This window comes from Carcharhinus amblyrhynchos, chromosome 15, assembly GCF_965287045.1.
Source record: "Carcharhinus amblyrhynchos chromosome 15, sCarAmb.v2.hapA, whole genome shotgun sequence".
In the NCBI taxonomy this organism is placed as follows: domain Eukaryota; kingdom Metazoa; phylum Chordata; class Chondrichthyes; order Carcharhiniformes; family Carcharhinidae; genus Carcharhinus; species Carcharhinus amblyrhynchos.
Genome location: NC_137338.1, coordinates 63,833,746 through 63,860,207, shown reverse-complemented (window position 1 = coordinate 63,860,207; position 26,462 = coordinate 63,833,746). Strand labels below are relative to the sequence as shown.

General features: G+C 42.2%; 1 protein-coding gene across 3 annotated transcripts in view; it reads right to left on the bottom strand.

Moving 5' to 3' along the window:
- The window catches only part of sh3kbp1 (SH3-domain kinase binding protein 1), a 282,791-nt gene that overhangs the window by 147,821 nt on the left and 108,508 nt on the right, over positions 1 to 26,462 (bottom strand). For all 3 annotated transcript variants that reach the window (XM_080204070.1, XM_080204072.1, XM_080204071.1), the window contains exons 4-5: positions 20,516 to 20,622; positions 6,188 to 6,317 (exon numbers count right to left, since the gene is read on the bottom strand). In XM_080204070.1, coding sequence (XP_080060196.1) covers positions 6,188 to 6,317; positions 20,516 to 20,622 — 237 coding nt within the window. The remainder of the gene's footprint in view (positions 1 to 6,187; positions 6,318 to 20,515; positions 20,623 to 26,462) is intronic.

Below are 26,462 nucleotides of genomic sequence, written 5' to 3'. Positions count from 1 at the left end.
GGCATGGGCTCGTTGGGCCGAAGGGCCTGTTTCCCGTGCTGGGTTGTTCTTTGTTCTTTGAGCTGCGGAGTGTGGTCTAGTCTCAGAGGGCACTTGCTGCAGCCATTGACAGGTGGCTCCTGACTCAGGTGGCCATCACAAGGGCTTGAGCACAATGGGTAGGAGACGGGTGGTCCTCCAGGACTGGCAGGGCCAGGTGACATGACGTGGAGATGCCGGCGTTGGATTGGGGTAAACACAGCAAGAAGTCTCACAACACCAGGTTAAAGTCCAACAGGTTTATTTGGTAGCAAACGCCACTAGCTTTCGGGCTTTTCCCCTTCGTCAGGTGAGTGGGGAGTTCTAGTCAGAACTCCTGTGTTCCCCCTCTGATGAATGTTGGCCACCTCCTGCCTCTGGTGGTCATCTCCCTCGACTCCTGCAAGTATAACTGGGACTCCTATGCCCGCAATCCTTTCTCCTGCTCCTCCTCCTCAGCTTCAGCAGCAACCAAAACAGCAAGGTCAATCGGTTGCACCACAAAAGCCATCTCGTCACTGAGGGGTGGGCGATAGAGAGGAACGTACGTAGAGGTTAAGGAATGCTGCTTGACCCTAGCTCATCAACATTCCCTGTATACTGCCCATTCCCCCACCCACGTCCCCCAGAATCACAGACCCCCATTCCTCCCCCCACATGCTCCCCAGAATCAAGGATCCCCCATTCCCCCAACCACATGCCCCCCCCAGAATCACAGAACCTTAGTTAGGCCGCACTTGGAATATAGTGTTCAATTCTGGTCGCCACACTACCAGAACAATGTGGAGGCTTTGGCGAGGGTACAGAAAAGATTTACCAGGATGTTACCAGGTATGGAAGGCGTCAGCTTTGAGGACAGATAACGTGGATAGTCAGAAGCTTTTTCGCAGGATGGAAGAGTCAATTACTAGAGGCCACAGGTTTAAGGTGTGACGGGTAAGGTCTAAAGGAGATGTATGAGGCAGATTTTTTTTCACAGAAGCCCTATATGCCCAAGCTGAGCAGTACATCAAATTTAACCTGGATCAAGCTCATCAGGAAGCCTGGGCTGCAGGACTTGTGGCCACAGCGAGGATGCTTAATGTCAGGAGGCCATCGACTGCACCCATGTCATCCTCGAGGCCCCGCTGCAGAATCCACGAAGATTCATCAGCAGAGAGGGGTGCCTGGAACTCATTGCCGGGAGGTAGTGGAAGCAGATACGATAGCGATTTTTAAGGGGCATCTTGATAAATACATGAATAGGATGGGAAGAGAAGGATATGATCCCCGGAAGGGTAGAAAGTTTTAGTTAAGTCAAGTGGCATGGTTGGTGCAGGCTTGGAGGGCCGAAGAGTCTAATCTTGCGCTGTAATTTTCTTTGTTCTTTGCCCCTCCATTCCCCATAAACATGCTCCCCAGAATCACAGTTCCTTGAAAAGTTCAAAGGCTGCTGTAGTGCAATTTGCAAGGGCCTTGTGCACATCATTCAGCTGGCAGAATGTTGTGTGCACTAGGACCCAGCAGCATCTACAAGACCCAAGGTCAGTGCCGACACCACGGTCATGCTGCAAATCAGACATCCTGCTGAGCAACAGCCCCCCTCCCCCCCTCAACCCCACCCACCGTCCTCAACACACTTAGAGCTCCCATCAACCCTAAAAACAAAATAGCTGCAAAAAAAAGCAGTAAAGACCAATCGGCTGTTAGGAACTTATCTCCTCACTAACCCTCACTGAAGGTGTGCCCAAAGTGGACTTAAATGGAGCATGTCTGTTTCGCGCCGATTCTGGATTAGCGAATGCAGTGGTAAGGGGAGGTCAGGGGTGCCAGTAGAGTTGGATTTGCAGCCCAAATGCATTCATGAAAATGCATTTAAATGGCTATCCCGACTGTTTCGGGCGTGGTCCCAATCATGGCCATTTTCGGGCCTTGGAAAAGGGGCAACGAGCGCGGAGGTGGTCGCGGATTGTACTACTCATCTCATGCGCAACTTTACCAAGTTTCTGCGCCCGAAAGCGAACACAACTCGATGGTAAAATGAGGCCCTTGATCCCATACATGTCACCACCAGCTCAGTTACTATGCAAACTTTAGAGGCTAGAGTACGTGATTGGGATCGTGGTATGTCACTGGGTATAAATGGGCTGTAGCCAGGCCAGGGGAAGAATAACACAAGAGCTATTCACCAGACAGCACAGAGCTTAGATGAGAACATTGATGGGAGCAACATAAAGAGCACTAAAGCACACCAAGATGTTTGGTGCATTCGGAGATCTGCCAAACAGCCTCTTGTCACTGTCAAGAAGCATAGGGGATCTGGTTCCAACATGACAAAGGGCATCATGCAGAACTTGGAGCCCCTCCTTTCAGAATGTAAGTGGTTGTCAACTCTAGCTTTGATGACCAACTTCTCAGCTTCCTCTGCAGTTTCAGCAGAAGCTATCCAATGATTCAGGCCTGCAGTTGAAGTTCAAACTGAGATCACGAGACCAGTGCTTGCTGCAGAGCATGCTCAGACCTTTGTCATCATGGTTGCAGATCTTGGGGGAATGTAAACTCTCATGACATTAATTTATGTTGACAGTTTGCAAGGATCTCCGGTTGGTGAGGCTTCAATGAAGTCAGTGACAACAGGGAGCACAAACTTCTTGTTTCCATCACAACATACCGTCAGTGTCATTGGTGTCGCTTGTTACCCTGCCCAGACTGAGGCCATGAAGAAGCCCATGGCCAGATCTTCTAGGTTTATAGATTCTCAAGAGCACCATCATTGCCCTGCTGTGAGGCATATGTCCTCTTGAAGCACAGTACTGTGACCACTTCCTTATTGAATCAGACTCAACTGAGGCATTGCTTTTGGATGAGATAGGTATGAGAAGTGCTCTCTAATCTACTTTGGAGAACTCTTCTCCCTTCCTACAGAACTTCTCTCTTTGCAGACTTTGTTCCATTTACTCACCATGCTTCAGGCCAAGAAACATTGCAACTACAACCCCATACCTCTTAAAAATGTGCTGTGCCGAGGGAACCAAATCCTCTATCCTCCCTGCATGATTGCACAAACTCAACAAAGGCCTCCAAAAACAAGTCACAGCTAGAGTGACTAACACGTGACACTTCATGTTTTGAAAGCACAAGTTAAATCAGCCAGAGTGACAGTTTGATGCGACAATCAACTCCTGACAAAAAAGATATCATGGATGGAATGGAAAAGCAAGTGTTCCTAAAGGAAGGGAGAGGATGAAACTAGACTGTACCTCATCTCTTCCTGGTGTAGAGAAGACAACTGTCGTGTTTTTATTACATATGTGCTTCTGGCAGACTAGGTCCTTGCTTTTCACCATTTATAGACAACTTGGGTGAGTGAATAATAATATTACATGTCCAAGTTTGCAATAGTCACTAAGTTAGGGGGCACAGTAAGTTGCATGACTGGGAGCAGGATTTACAAGTGACTGACTAAATGAGCTGAATAAGAGTTCAATCTGATAATGTGTGGGATCTGTCGCTCTGGACTTAGACAAATTGTATTATTTTCTTGATGTTAAAAGGCCAAGAGTTGTGTCAGCAGAAATTTGTGTGTCCATCGATATAATTTACTAAAGGCTACAGCATGGGCACAGAATGAAATCAAGGTGGCTAATTGAAGATTGCCTTGCGAGAAAGCCAGTCATCATTCAAGGATAAGCAAATGATGTTTCAGAGATATACAGACTTCAGTGAGCCCCATCTGCATTCAGTTTTGGCCAAAAAACTTCAGGTCGTAACGCTTTGTTGGAGCTTCAGAAAACAGATGCCCAGCCTTCTACAATTCCAAAGCAGTTGGGATGGATATTGTACAAATCCACCAGAATATCAGGGCTAAATTGTGAGAAAGTTACATAAACTTCACTTGATTCAATAAGATAGATACAGGGAAACTTTCCATTGGTGGGGAGAGTCCAAAACAAAAGAGCATAATCTTAAAATCTGAGCTAAGTCATTTAGGAACGAGTTCAGGAATGTTTTTGCAGAATTTTAAAATTTCTCCAAAAGCTTGTAATAACTTCATTAATTGAAATTTTGAAGACTGAGATATAGTTTTGTTGGATAAGAGTATCAAGGCATATGGTGCAAAGTTAGGCAATTGGGCCCGAGGTGCTGATCAAACATATAATTAGACAATAAAACAGAGGCTGAATTAACTACTCTTACTGCTTCAATTTAATCCAATATAGCATAGGATGAAAAAAGAAAAATACTCCAGTTGTGATCTCATGAAACATTTCTTCATGCCAAAAGTGATCAAATACAATTGCCTCCCAGAAAGGGAAGTGCAATTGCTGTGAAAAGGAAAACCATATGTTTTTATGGAAGAATAAACCAGATGGACCCAATGGTCTCCTTCATCCTTCCCTCGCTTGCCTTGACAAGTACTAATTTTCAATACCAGCAACTTCAAAAAACAATGAGGTTGGCGCTAAATATATGGAAGTAATATTTTCATTTATTATTCAGTATATAAAAAAAGATTTCTACATGCTCTATGTTACAGAACAGTATTGACAATGATACAAGTGGAACTACGTGGTGGTAAATAACATTAAGGAACTAGAACATGCTTATTCATAACAAAAAACCACAAGCAATTTTAGTTAACAACACAAAATTAAATCAAACAGAAGGGGGCAATTAGACGCATCATGTTTCTGTTGAACCTTTGAAAGAGCTATCCAATTAGGCCCATTTGTCTTTTCCAACAGCCTTGCAAGTATTTTTCTCTTTATGTATATAACCTATTCCATTCCAAAGTTGTATTGAAACTGCTACCACCATTCTTTCTGGCAATGTATTCCAAATCACAACAATTCTTGTGTAAAAAATACTTCCTATGTCACTTTATTTTGCCAAATCTCTCCAGAGCCTCCCAACCTTCTGCCACAGGAACAGCTTCTCCATATTTTCCCTGTGAAACCTGTTTGTGGGTTTGAACAACTATCAATATTGTCTTAACTTTCACTGCTCTCAATGCCTCCAGTCTTTCCACATTAGTGAAGTTTCCATCCCTTGTACCATAGATCCTCTGCACCCTCTCCCACTACCTTAATATCCTTCCCAATGTGTGATGGCCAGAACTGAACACAGTACTCCACAGAGGCCTATTTAGTCATTCATTTGTTTTGAAGGTTTACTTAACTTCCTGTCTTCTTGTATGCCTTGCCTCTATAAATAAAACCAGAATTCTACATGGCCATTTTAAACACCTTTCCAATGTCAAAGAATCATGGAGTCAGACAAATTTATAGCATAGGAGGAAATTCTGCCCATCATGGCTGTGCTGGCAGAAATAGACTATCCCACTACTTTCTAAATGCGCCAACAGTCTCTGCTTCCACCACCCTCTGGGTGAATATCTTTCTCCACCATTGTCTTCTAATTCTTCCAGTGATCGCTTTACGTCCATGCACCCTGGTTACTGATCTCTCTAAAAAAAGAAAATAAATGCTCTTTATCCATTTGATCTGAGTCACTCAATTTGGTATACCTAACCACTATACATGGCGGCACAGTGGTTAGCACTGCTGCCTCACAGCACCAAAGGCCTGGGTTTGATTTCAGCCCTGTCTGTATAGAGTTTGCACGTTCTCCCATGTCTGCGTGGATAGGTCTATTTCTACCAGCACAGCCATCATGAGCAGAATTTCCTCCTATGCGATAAATTTGATTTGATTTGTCACATGTATTAGTATACAGTGAAAAGTATTGTTTCTTGCATGCTATAGAAAGCACAGCAAATATAAAAGGTGGCAAGGAGAGCGTGCAGAATGTAGTGTTACTGCCAAAGGTAGGGTGTAGAGAAAGGTCAATTTAACGTGAAGTAGGTCTATTTAAAATGTCTGATGGCCACATTGAAGGAACTGAATTTCATTCTCTTAGATGAAATTTGACGGTACTATATCATGACAAACACAAAATAAAATTGACCAGCCAGCAATATAAAGTTCATTCACTCTTTATGCAATATAGCAAATGCTTTTAGAAATAGTTATTTTAAAAGCATCCAATCAGGAAAGAAAATTGAGTTGGTTGAAACAGATTGAGGTTAGTTATGGATTAACATTAAATTTCACAAAGTTATATGGTGAAATTTCATAAATAAAATGAATTTTCACGGCTCCCAAATCAAAAACAGATTTTCTGAACCTACCTGTTTTTGATATGGTATCTTCTGGAGTGCTGGTTGTTTCCTCTTGTTCATCCGGAAGCTCTTTAATGAAATTCGAGGGAAACATTCCACTTTTACCATTGAGGATACCTTCCCACCAGCCTTCTTCAACCTTAAATACACATGACAAGTTAAACACAACATAGTTATATGTTCTAATATCCAACTAATACATAAAGAAAAACTAAGTCAGTTGGCCTTAATTGCTAATTATATACATGACATCCATCTTTGGGGAGCTAACTTTGGAGAGTAACTTAACCAGAAGTATAAGGGTTAGAATCCAGCCAAAACATCAAGATCTTTAAGCTTTGCTACAACAGTTTACACGATTCAACTGTTGGAACAATAGTGCACCAAACATCCAAAATTCCATCTGTAGCTCACGGTCAGAAGAAACTAACACTGTTGATCTGCTTATAAGTTATAACCTTTGTTCAGAAAAGAATGAAAGTTTTTTCATTTTTTAAATATACTATCAAAGGATTATATAAATGGTTAACATTCAGAAAAATGGTAAGGCAGAGGAAGAGGAGAAAATTGGAGCACTAATGCCAAATCCACTAATGCAAACAATAAACTGATTTCTTTCCCTTCAACTAAGGGAAGTCAAGCATGGAAACTGGATATTATAAAGTTACACTGGAATGCTTAAGTTTTCTTGAGAATTCTTTTGCACTCGTGTTATAATTAGAGTTCCATGTAGAATGGAGCTTTAAATGTCATCCGTAGAACATTACAGCGCAGTACAGGCCCTTCGGCCCCCGATGTTGCGCCAACCAGTGGAACGAATCTAATGACCCTCTAACCTAAACTATTCCAATGCTATCCATATGCCTATCCACTGACCATGTGAACACCCTTATAGTTGGTGAGTCCACAACTGCTGCAGGCACACCCTTACTACCCTCTGAGTAAAGAGCCTACCTTTGACATCCGTCCTATAATTACCACCCCTTAATTTAAAGCTATGCCCCCTCGTGTTAGCCATCACCATCCAAGGAAAAAGGCTCTCACTGTCCACCCTATCTAACCCTCTGATGATCTTGTATGCCTCAATTAGGTCACCTCTTAACCTTCTTCTCTCTAACGAAAATAACCTCAAGTCCCTTAGCCTTTCCTCATAAGGTCTTCCCACCATACCAGGCAACATCCTGGTAAACCTCCTCTGCACCCTTTCCAATGCTTCCACATCTTTCTTATAATGCGGCGACCAGAACTGTACGCAATTTTCCAAGTGCGGCCACACCAGAGTTTTGTACAGTTGCAACATGATCTCACGGCTCTGAAATTCAATCCCTCTACCATCTTTGTTGGGACAAAAGCAGAATTAAACTGGATCTCTTTGAAGTCTGACTGGCTCCAAAGTGACAAGCCTGACATTAGAATGTTGGAAGGGTGTCAGTGTTGTGTGGCAGATGTAGTAATTTAATAATTGAACAACGTTGACTGAAGTACTACAGGGCACTGTTGATTTAGTTGATCAATTGGATATTATGGGTTGACCATTAAGTTTTATTTACCTATGTTTATAGAGTCACATCTGGACACAATTCATGCTCTTCTCCCTTAGTGATCAGATTCTCCATGTATACCAACAATACACAAGTTTATCTCACCAACCTACATTCCACAATTGTACACAATTGTACCAACTGCAAAACAGCAAAACATTTTTCTGCAATTAAACTGGATGAGAATCAAAGCACTCTTCAGCTCACCTAGCACAAACCTCCCTCAGCCTAAACTGCACTAACTTTCCCCACTGCCACCTCAGAAGCATGACTTCAAGTTGAATCTTTTTCTTTGTATCTGATATTTTGCCTTAAATCACTTTCTTCCACCACTGGGATTTTCCTGACCTTCATCAAAACATAAAAAATGCTCTCCTTACCAACATTCCAAATCCACAATCCCAGTCTATTTAGAACTGTGCCAGCAAGGAATTCTTCCATTGTTCATTCACCAAATAAAAAGCCAAGCAGTATTTGCGACTGTAGCCCAGCACATTCATTTAGTGACCTCTCTCCCCACCTCAGCAAAAAATTATAGGTGTGCGTCTTGGGCACTCGGATGACTAGAATTCATTTCTAAATTCCAAAGAGCAGGAAAACGTGGTTTGCATTTACTTGACACGTGCATATTGTTCTAAATGTCAGTCTAGGTTATGTGCTCGAAGAGCAATACAGCACAGGAACAGCCCTTCGGCACTGCAAGCCAGCGCCGATCACGTTTACCTATCCAACCAACCTCTATTCCCCGTCTGTTCATATGCCTATCAAGATAAGTCTTAAATGTGGCTAACATAACTGCCTCAACTGCCTCACTCGGCAGTGCATTTCAGGCTCCCACCACTAAAAAAAACTGCCCCCCTCTCTGTAAAAAAAAACCTGAAACTCCAAAAGCTAATGCCAAATAAACCTGTTGGACTTTAACCTGGTGTTGTGAGACTTCTTACTGTGCTTACCCCAGTCTAATGCCAGCATCTCCGCATCAAGATGCACAGCTCCATTTCACCCCCCTGTCCTGAAATCACCATATGGTTTCACAAGCACCGGCTAAGCCATTGTGATATGCCCAAGACATAAAATGCACCCAAAAGAGGAACTTAAACAGTAGAAGGCAGGAGAATGGGGAGAAAAGGGCAGCGGATGGCCAAAATTCTGTGCAAACCAGCTGGCGGGGGTATTCGCAGACATCGTTAACCTCTTCTTACACAGATTTGAGGTTCCTACCTGCTTCAAGAAGTTGAATCTTACAGCCCTTCCTTCCACCAGCCCTGTTCCATGTTGAATATGTGACCAGCTTCCTGGTTTTTCAGCTTCAAGATCTGGCCAAGAATAAACCTGGTCAGAGGTCCATTTTTGGCCAAGTATATTTATCTGCTGCTTATGGATTTAGTGACCACAAATTCACAAGATTTCTTCCTGCACATTGCCCAGATCCTCATTACCATGGAAATAACTCCATCAGCATATCCACTGACATTCTCAGTCAGACAACTTCAACATTTCACTCACCCATCGTGTCCAGCTCTGAACTTGAATGACAATTTGCTGATGCACCATGTCAAACCACATTTGCTTCAACTTAATCCCACTGGCCTCCCACGTTTTAACTCACCCCCATAAATTTGTGGTCATCCAAAATTCTGTTGTCCATGTCCAAACCCACTAAAATTCCTTTTCACCTATTAGTCTAAAGTGGCCTCAATGTTCAAATTCTCATCTTCATTTTCGAAACCCTTAACAGACTTTCCATCCCTATCTCCAATCTCCTTCATACCTACAACCCTCAGAGAAGTCATGTTCCTCCAAATCTAATTGCTTGAATCTTCTTCATTTCAATCATTATTGGTGGCCATGGCATAAGTTCTGAATTCCCTTAAACTTATGTGCCTCTTTTCCCCTTTAAAATGCTACTCAAAACCTATTGTTAATCAAACATTGGGTCACTGGCTTAAAATGTCATCTTAGATGGCTCAGTGTCAAATTTTGTTTGATCGTTTCCATGAAGCAGCTGCAGACATTTTTAGTATGTCCTGCCAGCAGATTTGAACTTCCAGAGATTGGGATGCCTTATTAAAAGGATGGCTCAATCCAACAAAGAGCAAAAAAAAGAAGATCTCCCCTCTCCAGCACGCAGACACCCCCTCCACAATTCAGCTAGTTAATGATATTGAAATGTAATTAGATGATGTTCCCGACATTCCTGGGCATGAACTGCATTACATCAATGGATCACGTCATGAGATCTCACCAGCAAGAATCCAGTTTTCTCTTGTGGAATGTTGTGCTCCCTTCGCCATTTGCGCTCACAACAGGGGTGCAAAATCCCAGCCAAGTTGTTTTTGTTGTCCCACGTTATGCGGATGGCTCTTTGATGTATGCTAGTAAGATATTTACACTTAAGTTACTTGGGCAACTAAGGACAGTAAAAATGCAGCCTTGCCATCAACAACCAGTTGCTGTAGGAAAGATAGAACAAGAAGTAAGAGAAGAGGGGAGTTGCACTCTTGATTAGGGAAAGCATCACGGGCATACTGAGAGGGGATATGTCCAGGGGTTTGGCTATTGAGTCTATATGCATAGAACTGAGAAATAAGATAGGGTTGTACTACAGGTCCCCAAATAGTCAGCAGGAAATCGAGGAGCAAATATGCAAGGAGATTACAGATAGCTCCAAGAAAAATAGGGTGGTAATAGTCGGAGTTTTTACTTTTCCCAACATTGACTGGAACAGCAATAGTATTAGAGGGTTGGATGCAGAGAAATTTGTTGAGTGTATTAAGGAGGAATTTCTCATTCAGTATGTGGATGGCCCGACTAGAGAGAGGGCATAACTTGACCTCCTCTTGGGAAGGAAGGAAGGGCAGGTGACAGAAGTATTAGTGAGGGATCGTTTCAGGACCAGTGACCATAATTCTATTAGTTTAAAGATAGCTATGGAGAATGATAGATCCGTCCCAAAAGTTAAAATTCTGAACGGGGGCAAGGCCAATTTTGGTGGTATCAGGCAGGAGCTTTCAAAAGTTAATTTGGGGAGTCTGTGGGAAGGCAAAGGGACACCTGGTAAGTAGCATGCTTTCGAAAGTGTGATAACCAGGGTTCAGGGTAAACACATTTCTCTTAGAGTGAAGGGCAAGGCTGGCAGAAGTCGGGAACCCTGGATGATTCAGGATATTGAGGCCCTGGTCAAGAAGGAAAAAGAAACATGACATGCACAGGCAGCTGGGATCAAGTGAATCTCTTGAAGAATATAGGGGATGTAGCAGTAGAGTTAAGAGAAATCAGGAGGGCAAAAAGGGACACGAAATTGTTTTGGCAGATAAGGCGAAGGAGACTCCAAAGAGCTTCTACAAATACGTGAAGGGCAAAAGAATAACAAGGGAGAGAGTAGGGCCTCTTAAGGATCAACGTAATCTATGTGCAGACCACAAGAGATGGGTGAGATCCTAAATGAATATTTTTCATCAGTATTTACTATTGAGAAGGTATTTTGAGAGACAGAATCTACAGGCATTTGAGATGCAAGGACTGATTAGGGATAGTCAGCATGGCTTCATGAGTGGAAATCATGTCTCACAAATTCAATTGAGTTTTTTGAAGGGGTAACCAAGAAGGTAGATGAGGACAGTGCAATTGTCTACATGGACTTTAGCAAGGCCTTTGACAAAGTACTGCATGGTAGGTTGTTTCACAAAGTTAAATCTGACAGGATCCAGGCTGAGGTATCTAAATGGATACAAAATTGGCTTCTTGACAGAAGCCAGAGGGCGGTTGTAGATAGTTATTTTTCAAACTGGAAGCCTGTGACCAGCAGTGTGCCTCAGGGATCAGTCCTGGGCCACTGTTATTTGTCATTTATATTAATGATTTGGATGAGAATATAAGGGGGCAACATTAGTTTGCAGATGACACCAAGATTGGTTGTATAGTGGACAGTGAATGAAGTTATCTCCAAATGCAACAGGATCTTGATCAATTGGGCCAGTGGGCCGATGAATGGCAGATGATCGAGTTTAATTGAGACAAATGCAAGATGATGCATTTTGGTAGATTGAATCAGGACAGGACTTAGTCAGTTAATGGTAGGGTGTAGGGGAGAGTTACAGAGCAAAGAGATCTAGGGCTACATGTTCATAGCTCTTTGAAAGTGCAGTCACAGGTGGACAAAGTAGTGAAGGAGACATTTGGCATGCTTGGTTTCATTGGTCAGAACTTTGAACACAGGACATCTTGTTGAAGTTGTACAAGACATTGTTAAGGCCACACTTGGAATACTGTGTGCAATCTGGTCATCCTATTATAGAAAGCATGTTATTAAACTAAAAAGCGTGCAGAAAAGATTTACTAGGATGCTACCAGGACTTGATAGATTGAGTTATAAGGAGAGGCTGAATAGACAGGGACTTTTTTCTCTGCAGCATAGGGGGCTGAGGGGTGATCTTATAGAGGTCTATAAAATAATGAAGGGCATAGACAAGGTAGATAGTCAATATCTTTTCCCAAAGGTAGGGGAGTCTAAAACTAGAGGGCATAGGTTTAAGGTGAGAGGGGAGAGATACAGAAGTGTCCAGAGGCGCAATTTTTTTCACACACAGTGTGGTGTGTGTCTGGAACAAGCTGCCAGAGGTAGTAGTAGAGATAGGTACAATTTTATCTTTTAAAAAGTATTTAGATAGTAACATGGGTACAATGGGTATAGAGGGATATGGGCCAAATGCGGGCAACTGGGATTACTTAGGGGTTTAAAAAAAGGCAGCATGGATAAGTTGGGCTGAAGGGTCTGTTTCCATGCTGTAAACCTCTATGACTCTATAACCATCCAAAGAACATGATAAAACGTACTTTTCATGATAAAATTCTGCCAGGTTAACCAAACAATCTTCTCAGTAGTTTTGGTTGACAAATCTAATCCACTCAATTATATATTGTCTGTTAAATAAGTGTGCATGACCAGTGAACTGATAGATATATTTTTCTTTCTGGTCCAAAATGTTCCTTGAACTTAGAATAATAGAATCCCTACATATTTACACCGCTCGCTCCCCAACATTAATGGTCAATTTAGTATGGCTAGTCAACCTAACCACACATCTTTGCAGTGTAGAAGGAAACCGGAGCACCTGGAGGAAACCACACAGACACAAGGAGAACATGCAAATTCCACACAGACAAACACCCAAGGCCAGAACTGAACCCAGGTCCCAGCGCTGTGAGGCAGCAGTGCTAAGCACTGTGCCATCATGCCATCCTATGGCCAAAACAGAACAGGTGCCTTCTCAAACAAGTGGCAGACTTCAGAGTATAACTATAGCAAATTCAGTGATTACACAGCTTTGCCCTTGCACTCACTTAAAATTCTCAGGATGTGGCTTTTACTAGAAAGGTTAGTGTTTACTACTGTTGTGGAAAAATCACCACTCGGTGTCAGATAGAACATAGAACACTATAGCACAAACAGGACCTTCGGCCCACAAGTTGCACCGATCATATCCACACCTACCAGGCCATAGAACTATCTGAAACTCCCAATCCCATTAAATCCCACGTACTCATCCAGAAGTCTTTTAAAAGACCCCAGGGAGTTCACCTCTACCACCACCGACGGCAGCCGATTCCACTCACTCACCACCCTCTGAGTGAAAAACTTACCCCTAACATCTCCTCTGTACTTGCTTCCCAGCACCTTAAATCTGTGTCCTCTCGTAGCGACCATTTCAGCCCTGGGAAATGGCCTCTGAGAATCCACCCTATCTATTCCTCTCAACACCTTATAAACCTCTATCAGGTTGTCTCTCAACCTTCGTCTCTCCAGGGAGAAGAGACCTAGCTCCCTCAACCCATCTTCATAAGGCATGCCTCCCAATCCAGGCAACATCCTTGTAAATCTCCTCTGTACCCTCTCAATAGCTTCCACATCCTTCCTGTAGTGAGGCGACCAGAACTGCGCACAGTACTCCAAGTAGGGTCTGACAAGGGTCTTATAAAGTTGCAGCATTACCTCCCGACTCCTAAACTCAATCCCTTGATTAATGAAGGCCAGTGCACCATATGCCTTCTTGACCACATCCTCCACCTGCAAGGCCGATTTAAGAATCCTACGGACCTGGACCCCAAGATCCTTCTGCTCCTCAACACTGCTAAGACTCCTACCCTTGATATTATACTCCTTCAACCCATTGGTTCTGCCAAAATGGACCACTACACATTTATCCACATTGAAGTCCATCTGCCACTTCTCCGCCCAGTCTTGCATCCTAGCTATGTCTCGCTGCAACTTCTGACATCCCTCCAGACTATCCACGACACCACCAACCTTCGTGTCGTCGGCGAACTTACTAACCCATCCCTCTACTTCTTCATCCAGGTCATTTATGAAAATGACAAACAGCAAGGATCCTAGAACAGATCCCTGGGGCACTCCACTGGTGACTGACCTCCATGCAGAAAAAGACCCATCCACAACCACTCTCTGCCTTCTGCAGGCAAGCTAGTTCTGGATCCACAAATTTAAAGATTCAACATGCATTTTATCGGACAAAGCTTTGGGAGAAGTGCTGGGCTCTCTGCAGTGCTTGCAGTCACCTTCTCAACTTTAAAATGGCAGCTGAGCTTCTTTTATACATTTTCAAATAGTGGACAAGTATGGACATTAGCAGTTAGCACATTGTTATACATTTATGCCTTTGTTTCAACGACTGATCTTGTTAACAAAACTCATTGTTTTGGTTCTGCCTTATCTCAAGCTAAGATGATCATCTGAGCCTCAAGGTCTGATTTATTTCCTGTAGTAATTTAGACACTAACAGGATTTAACTTGTTGTGCAATGTCTGTGCCTAAGTCAGCACATTTTAATGTCTTTTCAAAGAGTCCATTTTGTGCCAGGTAACCATCTCGTATCTTCTAATTTCGGGTTTACTCCAACACTACCCATTCCCAATTGCCCTTAAAAAGTGACATGTAACAATAGTACTAACTGCATTCCAATAAAAATAAGTGGCTTGCTCAGCCACTCCAGGTAGCAGCTGAGAATCAACCATGTTCATCTGTGACTGAATCAGAAAGCTCAATCGTCTTTCTCTCCCCCATAAAAGAAAATTAATAAACTATTTGTTACAATTCAAATGCTTCCTGATCAATTTCGCTGATACATAAAAATGCAGTTGCAAAACTACCTTGGTGGAATCAGAAGTCACAATTTCTCAATTAGTAGTCCAGTAACATGCTAATACATTATTTTATTCTTCACTCCAAGATGGGTGGCTGTTTTGTAATGAGGTAGCACATGTCACAAATGTAGCAGATGGAATATAATGTGGGAAAATGGAAGGTTGTCCACTATGGCAAAAAGAATAGAAAAGCAGAACATTTAAATAGAGAGAGACAGCAGATTGCTACAGTACAGAGGAACCCGGGATGCTGAGGAAGCAATTTGGAGAAGGTTCACTAGGCTGATTGCTGTGGTGAAGGGGTTATCTTATAAGGAAAGATTGGGTCTCTATTCATTTAAGGTTAAGAGAATGAGAGGTGATCATACTGAAACTTACAAGATTCTGAGAGGATTTGATAATAGATGTAGAGGTGTTGTTTCCTCCTGAGCAAAGTTTAAAAATAAGGGATCTCCCACCTAAGATGGAGATTAAGAGGAATTTCTTTGTTCAGAGGATTAGTGTTTGGAATTCTCTCCCTAACAACCAAAGGAGGCTTGGTCATGGAATATATTCAAAGCTCAGTCAGAAAGAATTTTGTTCAGCAAGGGAGCTGAGACCATGATATTGTTGAATGGCAAAGTAACTTCAATGGGCCAAATGGACTACTCCTGCTCCAATTTCTGATAATCTTATGATCAAAGGTGGTTCCAAATGTTTTGACTGCTGAGCTTCAAATTGATATCACTAAGCCAAGGCCAATACTTGTGATGACCAATGGGTCTTTTACATGCCCAGAAGGCATGTAAACAATACTAAAACTACATTCCAATATAAAATTCCTCAAAATGTACATGTGCAGCTTTTACATTTGAATGACTGAATAATGGTTCAGTCTACAAAAACACAGACCTTCCAGAAAATGGAGAGTAATTGCTTGAGAATATCGTGAAACAACATGAAATACATTAAACTTTGAATTTGCAGGAAATTAGAATACTTCTTCTGACTAGTTGTCAAACCAATTATTGTGAAAATAGGATTATTCCAAGTATTGATGATCTGAATACTAGAAACTAAAACATGGTATTTTTTTCAGCCAACTTGTCAACCAAATACTGCTGGATGAGTTCAACTAGCAGATGAGCAGTGTGGGGGGCCATAAGCCATAACAGACAGTGAGCTACCAATTCTGTTCAAATTACATTAGTCTAACTAGAACAGGAAGAGGAATGAATAAGAGCCAGAAATTGTTTACATTATTTCTCCATTCATTCACTCGTTGTAGGCAATACCAGTTTGCCTGGTTTGATACAATGGAATGCCTTGTCCAGCCACTTCAGAGTGCAGTAAAATGTCAATCTACACTGACATAGGATTAGAAACATATACAGCCCAGACAAGGAAGGACAACAGATTTCCTTCCCTGGAGGGCATTAGTGTATTTACCATGGTTAACCCACCTAACTTACACATTTTTAGACCAAAGAGGGAAACTAGATGAAACCCAAGCCAAACACAGTCACCCAATGCTGGAATCAAACCCAGGTCCCTGATACTGTAAGGCAACTGTGCTAACCACTGCGCCACCATGTCAGTCTTGATTTGATTTTCAAATTTTCAAGTGGAACTTGAACTCACAGCCTTCTGACGCAGGAGATCTGTTCAAGTCAGCCATGGATCAGTTGTTGACTCTCTTGCCTCTATGCATTCTGAGCATACACAAGCACTATCGCCAGACCTGTATAGTGTGCACTACTGAGACTAGCTTTTGATTCCAGGTTGTATTAAATAAATTTAAATTCCACCAGCTGTCACGGTGGGATTTGAAACCATGTCTCCAGAACACGGTCACCCTGCAGTACCAGTACCAGCCATGAATAATCCAGTTCTAATTAAGTTTGTTACACCCTTTTGATCAGGATTCCTCATGAGAAAAATCTCTCTCTACATAACTTACCAAATTCTTTAATAATCTCAATAGTAAACTAGAGGATGCTGGGAATCCAAAATGAAACAGAAAATATTGGAAATACTCAGCATCTGTGGATAGAACAGAAGTGGAATAATCATGAACATCCAACTTCTTTATCCCTCCAACCCCAATAGGATGGCCTGAGAGTTCTCTGGTTCTTCCTTGGAATCCCAAACAGCTTCTATCCGCTACCATCTTCCTGAACTCAGTCTCACATTCAACATCTCCTTTAAGTCATCTCACTTCCTCCAAATAAAGGTGTAGTAACAGGCACCCATAAGACTCCTAGCTAGATCTATTCATTTTCCAGTCCTACTCAATATCTCTCCTTCACTAGCGCACTGGAGACTGTATCGGTGCTGTTTGCAGCCCTGAACTGGAAACCAACTTGCTTCCAATCTCTACTTTTCTCACCTTCACATGGTACAGCACCAATTCCTCACTTCCCTTCCTTCACCTCTCCATCTATATTTCAGGGGACAGGCTAATGAATATTGGTAAGCTTACTGACACTCACCCCAACATAAACTACTGCAGTTCTGCACACCCAGAACTACCTGCAAGGACTTCGTTCCATTTCCCCAGTTTCTCAATTTGCATCACGCTTGCTCTGATGATGCAACCTGCAAACCAGCGTTTCTGATGTCTTCCTTTTTTCCCTCAAGTGCCCACCACCTCCACCGACACACAAAAGGGTTTTCCCCTTTCCCTATACTTCTGCTCTAACCTAAAGCAAAAAAAGGGCTCCCTAATCTTCCACCACACCAGTCTCCACATTCAACAGATCATCCTCTCCCATTTTTGCCATCTTTATCATGATGTATTCACCAAACAACTTCCCCGCCCCTCCCTGCAGTCCCAAAGTACCATTCTTTTACAACACCCCAGCCTACTCCTCAATCACCCCAACATTTCATCCTCTTTCCACTGCACCTTTTCAGCCAGTGCAGGAGATGCACTGCCTCATTACGTTCTGTCACCTCAATATCCAAGTTCCCTAACACTCTTCCAGCTGAAACAGCAACTTGTGTACTTTCAACTTAATATATGTGGCATTGCTGTCTCACAGTGCCAGGAACCCAGGTATGATTCCAGTCTTGGGTGACTGTGTGTGTGAAGTTTGCACAAGTTTCCTCCGGGTGCTCTGCTTTCAAAGATGTTCAAGTTAGGTTGATTGCTCATGCTAAATTGCCCCTTCGTGTCAAGATGTGTAAGTTAGGGGGATTAGTGGGGTAAATGCGTGGGACTACAGGGATAGGGTCTGGCAGGGTTGTTCTGTCAGAGAGTTGATGCAGATTCGATGGGCCAAATGGCTTCTTTCTGCACTGAAGGATTCTTTGATTATACGCTGCATTTGCTGCTTACAAAGCTGTCTGCTCCACATCAAGGAGATCAAATGTCGATCGAGTGGTTGTTCTACAAACATGGCCCCCAAGCTTCTAGTGGCCTGTCATTTCAATTCTCCATTTTGTACTAACACTTTCCTCCCAGGAAAGAATGTCAAACGTGGAAATGACTGGTACTAGCCTGAACTATTCTTGTACATCTCAAAATGGAACCCCAGTGCCAACCAGTACCAGTTGTTTCCTACTGCTGGGCCTATAGTGTTCCAATGATGCTCAATGTAAACTCGAGCAATAGCATCTCAATTTTCAATTAGGCACTTGGCAGCCTTCCAGACTCAGAGTTCAACCATTTCAGACAATAATCTAGGTTTTTATTTTGTTTCTTTTACTTAGCATGCTTTCGACATTTCCCTCCTGTTTTTGCTTTCAAACAGCATCTATTCAGTATTCTGCCATTTACACCTCCTCTGGACTCACCTTTTATTTCTCTACTTATCATCTCTACTATTATTCACACCCTTTGGCTCTGCACCACCAACTCTGCTGTTTTTCCATCCCTACACCGACAGTTCTTGCCTTCAAACAACCGCACAACCTCAAACAAACCACTGTCCGCAGCAAACAACCCAGCCTTCAGGGGAACAGTGACTACAACACCACACAACCCTGCCACAGCAACCTCTGCAAGACATGCCAGATAATCAACGTGGATGCCATCACCCCACGTGAGAACACCATCCACCAGGTACACGGTACATACTCTTGCCAACATTGTCCACCTGATACGCTGTAGGAAAGGATGTCCTGAGGCATGGTACATTGGGGAGACCATGCAGACGCTATGACAAAGGATGAATGAACACCGCTCGACAATCACCAGGCAAGACTGTTCTTTTCCTGTTGGCGAACACTTCAGCGGTCACAGGCATTGGCCTCTGATCTTCAGATAAATGTTCTCCAAGGCGGCCTTCATGATACATGTTGGCGCAGAGTCGCTGAGCAGAGACTGACTGCCATGTTCCGCACACGAGGGCGGCCTCGACCGGGATCTTGGGTTCACATCACACTATTTGTAACCCTCATGACTTGCCTAGGCTTGCAACATCTCACTCACTGTCCTGTCTAGAGACAATACACATCTCTTTAACCCATGCTAATTCTATCTCCACTCACGTTGTCTGCACCTTTAAGATTTGATTAGCTGTAAAGACTCGCATTCTAATCTGTATTCTATAAACTGAGTGTGTGCCTTTACATGCCCTGTTTGTGATCAGAACTCCCCACTCACCTGACGAAGAGACAAAGCCCTGAAAACTAGTGGCATGTGCTACCAAATAAACTTGTTGGATTTTAACCTGCTGTTGAGGCTTCTTACTGCTCTTTCATAGAACCGTAGAATCCCTATAGGGCATAAAAAGGCCACTCGGTCCACCGAGACTGAAAAGCATCCCACCCAGGCCCTTTCCTCTGCCTTATTCCCATAATCCCACACATTTACCATGGCTAATACATCTAACCTACATATCTTTGAATTGTGGGAAGAAACCAGAGAACCCAGGTGCACATGGGGAGAACATGCAAACTCCACACAGTCACCCAAGGCCAGAATTGAACCCAGGCCCCTGGCTTGATGATGCAGCAGTGCTAACCACTGGGCCACCATGCCACCCATGTCCATCTTCTATTCTTCCTTACCCTGCCTGATTTCACCTGTTTATAATCTATTACTTTTCTAATTTGCTTAGCTCTGGTGATAGATCGATCAATCTGAAACATTAATTCTGCCTTTTCTCGCCACAGATGCTGCATTTCCAGCTTTTATCTTTAATAATTTCATGTAGATCTCAACCTCAACCAATTAATCTTCTGCTTTTAAGGGAACACTGTATGGGCATAGTCCAGGAAAACTTCCTATAATTTAACTCATATTCACGGAATCATTCTGATAAATTTGTACTGTACTTCCTCCAAGCCAAGTATATCTTTAGAGTTGTAGAACTGAACAGAGTACTCCAGATGCAGTCAAACCAGCATGCCATACAACTGCATCATAGCTTCTACCCCAATAAATTTCAGCCCCCTTGAGCTAAATGCTAATATTTCATTAGTTTTTCAATTATTTTTTAATACACCTGTGCAGCAGCTTTTAGTAATTTTGCAGATGAACTCCTAAATCTCAGTTCAAGTTCCTAGCTGCTGACCATTAAGAATACTAGATCAGAGACTTTGATTAAGTTCAAAGTTGATGGCTATATAACTATTCAAAATGAATAATTCTGAAATATTTGTAATTCATGTGCCATTATTCATATGCCAATATCTCCTTCATACATACTTCACCAAGTACTTCGATGATTTCACCAATTTTCAGCTCCAGCTCATCTTCATTCTGAGGAGCATAACTAAACGCCACTTGACATCTTCTTGATCTAATTTTTTCAGCTGAGAAAATAAAAAGCACATTGTAAATAATCCTGTACAGGAATGAAGCAATTTTTACACGGGTAAAACAAATATCTCCTGACAAAGTGGATGTGTATAGTATGCACAGTTTGCTGGTGTTGATTCAATTTGATTTCAAATTTATATTATTAAGGAGTCAAAAAGATAAGTTTAAGTAGATGTTCATTAATAGTCTGAAATCAACTTTGAAAGGTTTTGTTTAGTTTTCGTTTGGATGTGTTTCTACTTATTGTTTGTTACTGTCAAATATTTTGCATGAGAACATGACACAACAAAGTAGAAACTGGAGTCACCCTGTGAAATACGCAGCCTGGAATAATTGGGCATTATGCCAGCATTACAAGTTTGCTAGTGAAATTAATGTTCCAAGTATCAACTGATTGAAACATTTGCACTATGCAAAAGAATAAATTAAAACATTTCAGAAATGCCTACAAAGTATTAGAAAACATTATGACTAAAATTAACAAATCATTCAAGTTCCTGATGCAAAGACTCATTCCCAGAGAAGTCTTTCCTTTTTACCAAAGCACTTGTAATATATGGCTGATACTAAACTGAGACTCAAACTGCCAAACCCCATAATTATTCAATTTTGATAGTGCTGCCTGCAACAGAATAAAACGACAAGCATTGCCTTCAATCATGCAAAATAAATTATACTTTGATGTTTCTCTCACTACTCTTGAGCCATCAGTAATGACCAGCAGAAACCTAATTAAAAGTTGTGATTCAAATTTAGCAGAACTTATTTCTTTTGGATGCTCCTGTGTCTAACACCAAATACAAAAACAACAAAGCATCCTTTTCTACATGTTACTGGGGGCTTCAACATATGTTTTCCTGTCTTCTCATTCTTACCATCAGTCATCCAACATGTCCATCCTTGCCACCATTTCACAACAATGGAGAAGTGAACAGAATCTTTGTCACTTGAATGGATGATTCATGATTGCGAATCAAACAACATTCTTTCCAACAACGACATCGCCCCCCTCCACCCACCCCCCAGCTTATTTCACATGTTTTAATATGTAAACAAACACGTTCAAAGAACATGGGGGGGGGAAAAAAAAATCACCCCCATAATTCTCCTTCTATTTTGTTCACAGCAGTGTACGTTAATCTTTAATTCCTGAATATCCAAGGATAATCTTGAAGAATTGACAACCTTAATCTACATTCTGTACTGAATGACCCCTTTCTAAATGGCCTCCAATTGTAAATGGCCACAAGTGGACACTACAGTCTGCCCCTGTGCCAGGCTCTCCCTCTCCAGTTACCTCAGATGGTCCTCTTGGGCCACAGGGTATTACTCTGGCATCTACAAAACAAAGAACAAAACAGCCCGAGAAACAGGCCCTTCGGCCCAACGAGCCCACGCTGCCATTTTAATATTACCAGTCCCCCCCCTCCACCCATGACCCCTATCTATTGTTTTTATGGCAATCCACATTGAGGGAAACTAATTTAGGGACAATTTATTACTTCCAATCAGCCTAATAGCACATCTTTCGGGTGTGGGAGGAAACCGGAGCTCCCGGAGAAAACCCACGCAAGCACAGGGAGAATGTGCAAACTCCCACAGACACTGGCCCAAATCCATGTGTCTGCACAGCAAACAGTGATAGTCACTGAGCTGTCGTGTTGCCCAGCATCTGGTCCAGTTTAAGCACACACTAACGACATGAAGCACTAGGCCAATCTCGAACATTCAAGAGTGGCCCAAGTACGACCCATTGTGTGTATGCCCCTCGTTGGACAACAAGGCGGACCAACTTAAAACCTGTGAATTAAAAGATAAAAAACATTATCATACCATATCCTTTTACATTACCAGGGTCGTCCCACTGCTCATGAACTTTATTTAAAACAATCTCTTATATCCTCCCATCTCCAACCCACTCATGTGCCTGTCTAAGTTACTCTTAAACAACTCTAGCGTGCCTGCCTCCACCACCTTACTTGGCAGAGCATTCCATACCCCCACTACCCTGTGTGTAAAACCTCCCTCTAATATCTGTGTTATACCTCTCCCCCCTCACCTTAAGCCCATGGCCCCTCATACTTTGCGTCTCTAACGTAGGAAATAGCTTACCTCCGTTTACTCTATCGATACCCTTCGTAATCTTATATACCTCTATTAGATCCCCCCTCAGTCACAGTCTTTCAAGGGAAAACAGCCCCAATTTGCTCAATCTTTCCTCATAACCCAGTCCTTCCATACCAGGCAACATCCTGGTAAACCTCCTCTGCACTCTCTCCAGAGTCTCCACGTCCTTCCGGTAGTAAGGCGTCCAGAACTGGACGCAGTACTCTAAATGCGGCCTAGCCAACATTCTCTACAGCTGCAACATTAGACTCCAGCTCTTATATTCTATACCCCTTCCTATAACGGCTAACATGCCATAGGCTTTCTTCACAGCCTTCTCCATTTGTACTGCCACCTTCAAAGACTTGTGCACTTGCACCCCCAGGTCTTGCTGCGATTCTATACTCCTTTTGGGCTTACCCTTTATCATATAACTCCCCTCTACATTATTCCAGCCAAAATGCATCACCTCACATTTATCCGGATTAAACTCCATTTGCCATGTATCTGCCCAATATACCAGCCTATCAATATCCCGTTGTATTGCCAGACATTGCTCCTCACTGCCCGCCAATCCAGCCATCTTGGTGTCATCAGCAAATTTGCTGATCACACCACCTACTCCCTCTTCCAAGTCATTTATATACACTACAAAAAGAGGTCCCAGTACTGAGCCCTGCGGCACACCACTAGTGACAGATCTCCAGCTAGAAAAGGACCCTTCCACTACTACTCTCTGTCTCCTCTTAGCAAGCCAGTTCTCCACCCATCTAGATACCTGGCCTCGTATCCCATGAGCCTTAATCTTTTCTACCAACCTACCATGAGGGACTTTGTCAAACGTCTTACCAAAATCCATATAGATGACATCAACGGCTCATCCTTCGACCGTTTTTGTCACCTCCTCAAAAAATTCTACCAGATTCGTAAGGCAAGACTTCCCCTTTACAAAGCCATGCTGCATATCCTTAATCAGATCGCAATGCTCTAAGTGCTCATACATCCTATCCCTAAGGATCCTCTCCATCAACTTGTCTACCACTGAAGTCAAACTCACCTGACTATAGTTACCCGGGTTATCCCTCCAACCCTTTTTAAACAATGGTACCACGTTCAATCTATCTACAAGCTCTAGCTCACTGGCCATTTGAAAGGTAGCAGTGAAGGAATTAGTCTTGCAGAGTAAATCCTCTCATGTGACTGTGTGTAGCATTGAGAGGGCGGCCATGATGGTTATCCCAGAATGCACTTAGTGGACACATAGCCCACCCACCTTGTGTTTAAATTAATTTCTGCACAAATATTCTGCAATTATGACTAAAATCGGTCAATTATGACTAAAGTCACGAGACAAATATTAGGATCTTGCCCTCATCATCCAAATGACATGTCCAGATGTCCGCAGCCATGATGTTTTGTTACAATGTCAGCCATGTTGGCAAAACCCTCACCTAAGTGATGAGGTTATGGGTTCAAGGCCCACTCCAGAGCACAAAATTCAAGAGAGTACTGCACTGTCAGAGGTCCTACCTTTTGTATGAGACCTTAACCCGATGCTCCATCTGCCCTTGTGCAAAAGATCCCACGGCATTTAAAGAATAACATTCTCTCCAGTGGCCAGGCCAACATTTCTCTTTAACCAACCAACATAATTAAAAGCAGATGATCAGGTCATTATCACTTTGTTGTTTGTGACAATTTCCTGTGTCATCTTGGCTGCCATATTTTCTCCATTACAACAGTAACCACACTTCAAAAGTAGCGCATTTTGCACTGGTTGTAAAGTTTTGGGACATTCTGAAGACTTAGAAACACTATAGAAATGCAAGTCAGTCTTTTAATTAATTAAGACAAATGAACATGGTGAGGATTGAATACAGTTATGCATAGGCACACATGTTCACTGTTCAACAACTTCCACACCCTCCATAATGTTGACAGATCTGTAATCATTTTTATTCACAAAGGATTTTGGGACAAAGCTCTGTTTAAGGACAGCAGTTTCACAGGACTTGTTGTGCAAAATGTGTACATAAGCCAGTTTGAAAGGTTTCATAATTCAGTCTATATTTCAAAATGTTAAAATAATTTTCTCATTTGAGGAAAGCCAGAAGGTAAAACCAGGGAATCATAGAAACTAAAAATTCGAGAGTTTAGGTCATGCAGAATCCGCAAAGAATAAGAGTGTGTTAATGTTTCAGGTTAATGGCCTTTCATGAAAGTTGCCTCCCTGATCACAACAACTCACTGCATCAATGTTTTCTTTCTCATGTTGCCTCTGATTCTTTTGTCCATTACCTTAAGTCTGTATCCTCTGCTTCCCTCTGCTGCATGGAACATTTCCACTTTAATCAAAGCCTTTGGGATTTTAAACACTTTATCAAATTTCCTCCAAACTTTCTGCACTCTAAATAAATACCATCTTGGCCAGTCTCACCCTTGTCCTTGGGAATTAAGCAAATCTCTTCCTATTTCATATTTTAATTCAACCATGACCACAATTAATTACACTGGTTGTACTTGTAGAGGACCCAAGTCCCTGAATAAATTTCCCAAAGAGGTCCAAAATGCTGCAAGGTCAGGCAAAGGAGTACTCAATTATTGAGGATATAAAGATTCAAAATAAGCTATGTAACTGTATTACACAGTGGAAAATTATAATCCCTTGTTCAAAAGTTGTTTGATTCATATGTCCCTTGCTGAGGCAATGACAAGTAAAGCCTGGAACCTTCTTGGAACATTTTGATAGATCACTTAAATCAATTCTAGGTCACTGAAACCAGTTCAAGAGTGAGTTTTTTTAGCCTGGCAGAGTTAGTCAAGAGCAGTTGAAAAAGAATATGGTTTCCTCCATACAGCTGAGCTAAAGTGCTGTTGTGAACTCAGGAGTTGAGTTGGTAGGCCTCAAATCAAGAGGACCCAGGAGAAGCCACAGAGAACTAAAATTGCACCACTAATTAAAAGCTGGAGTGCAGACTCAAGAATCCAAGGGAACAGTCTCAGGAGTCAAGATCAAAACCCTGGAAAGTGAGCAGTCACTGAGGCAATCCTGGTAGGAGCAGCTTTAAGAAGAATATCTCTGGCAGGGCCAAGTTGGAATTCCTTGTGATGGAGACAGTTCTAATGCGATTTGGTGACTTCGGTCTCTGAAGTCTGGGTAGGTTGCTGAGAAATTTGGGGAGTCTGTATTGACTCATCTGTCATTTGTGAGGTGTTCAACTACAGTTAACTCATATGTACCTAATGTTAATTCTGAATGTTAAGAGTACAAGATATATATATTTTAGATTGTTTCATTTTTCTAATTTTGCATAGTAAATCTTTTTGTGCTTATTCGAAATCCATCGAATCTTGTGACTCTATTTTCTTAGGTGGTGTCTAGGATGACCATTTACTTTAGCCTCAGCTCAGTGGCAACACACTGACACTTCAACGTTTGCACGGTCAGAAGCATCTTTCAGGTGAAATGTTAAGTCGAAGCTCTTTCAGGTGGATATGAAAAAAAGGCATTATTCAAAGAGGAGCAAGATTTTCCAGTGTCCTAACCAACACAATATTGTGCCTTTAAGTAGTGTTTTTGTGCCACGTTTCTTGTGCAGGATCTGTTGTAGCAGTTCTACAAACTCGGAACCGTTTTGTCTGCAACCCACATCCTGTATGGTTATTACAGCAGCATTATTGTTTCTAATTGCTAAAATGTTTGTTTTAATCTGGACTAATGTAAGGA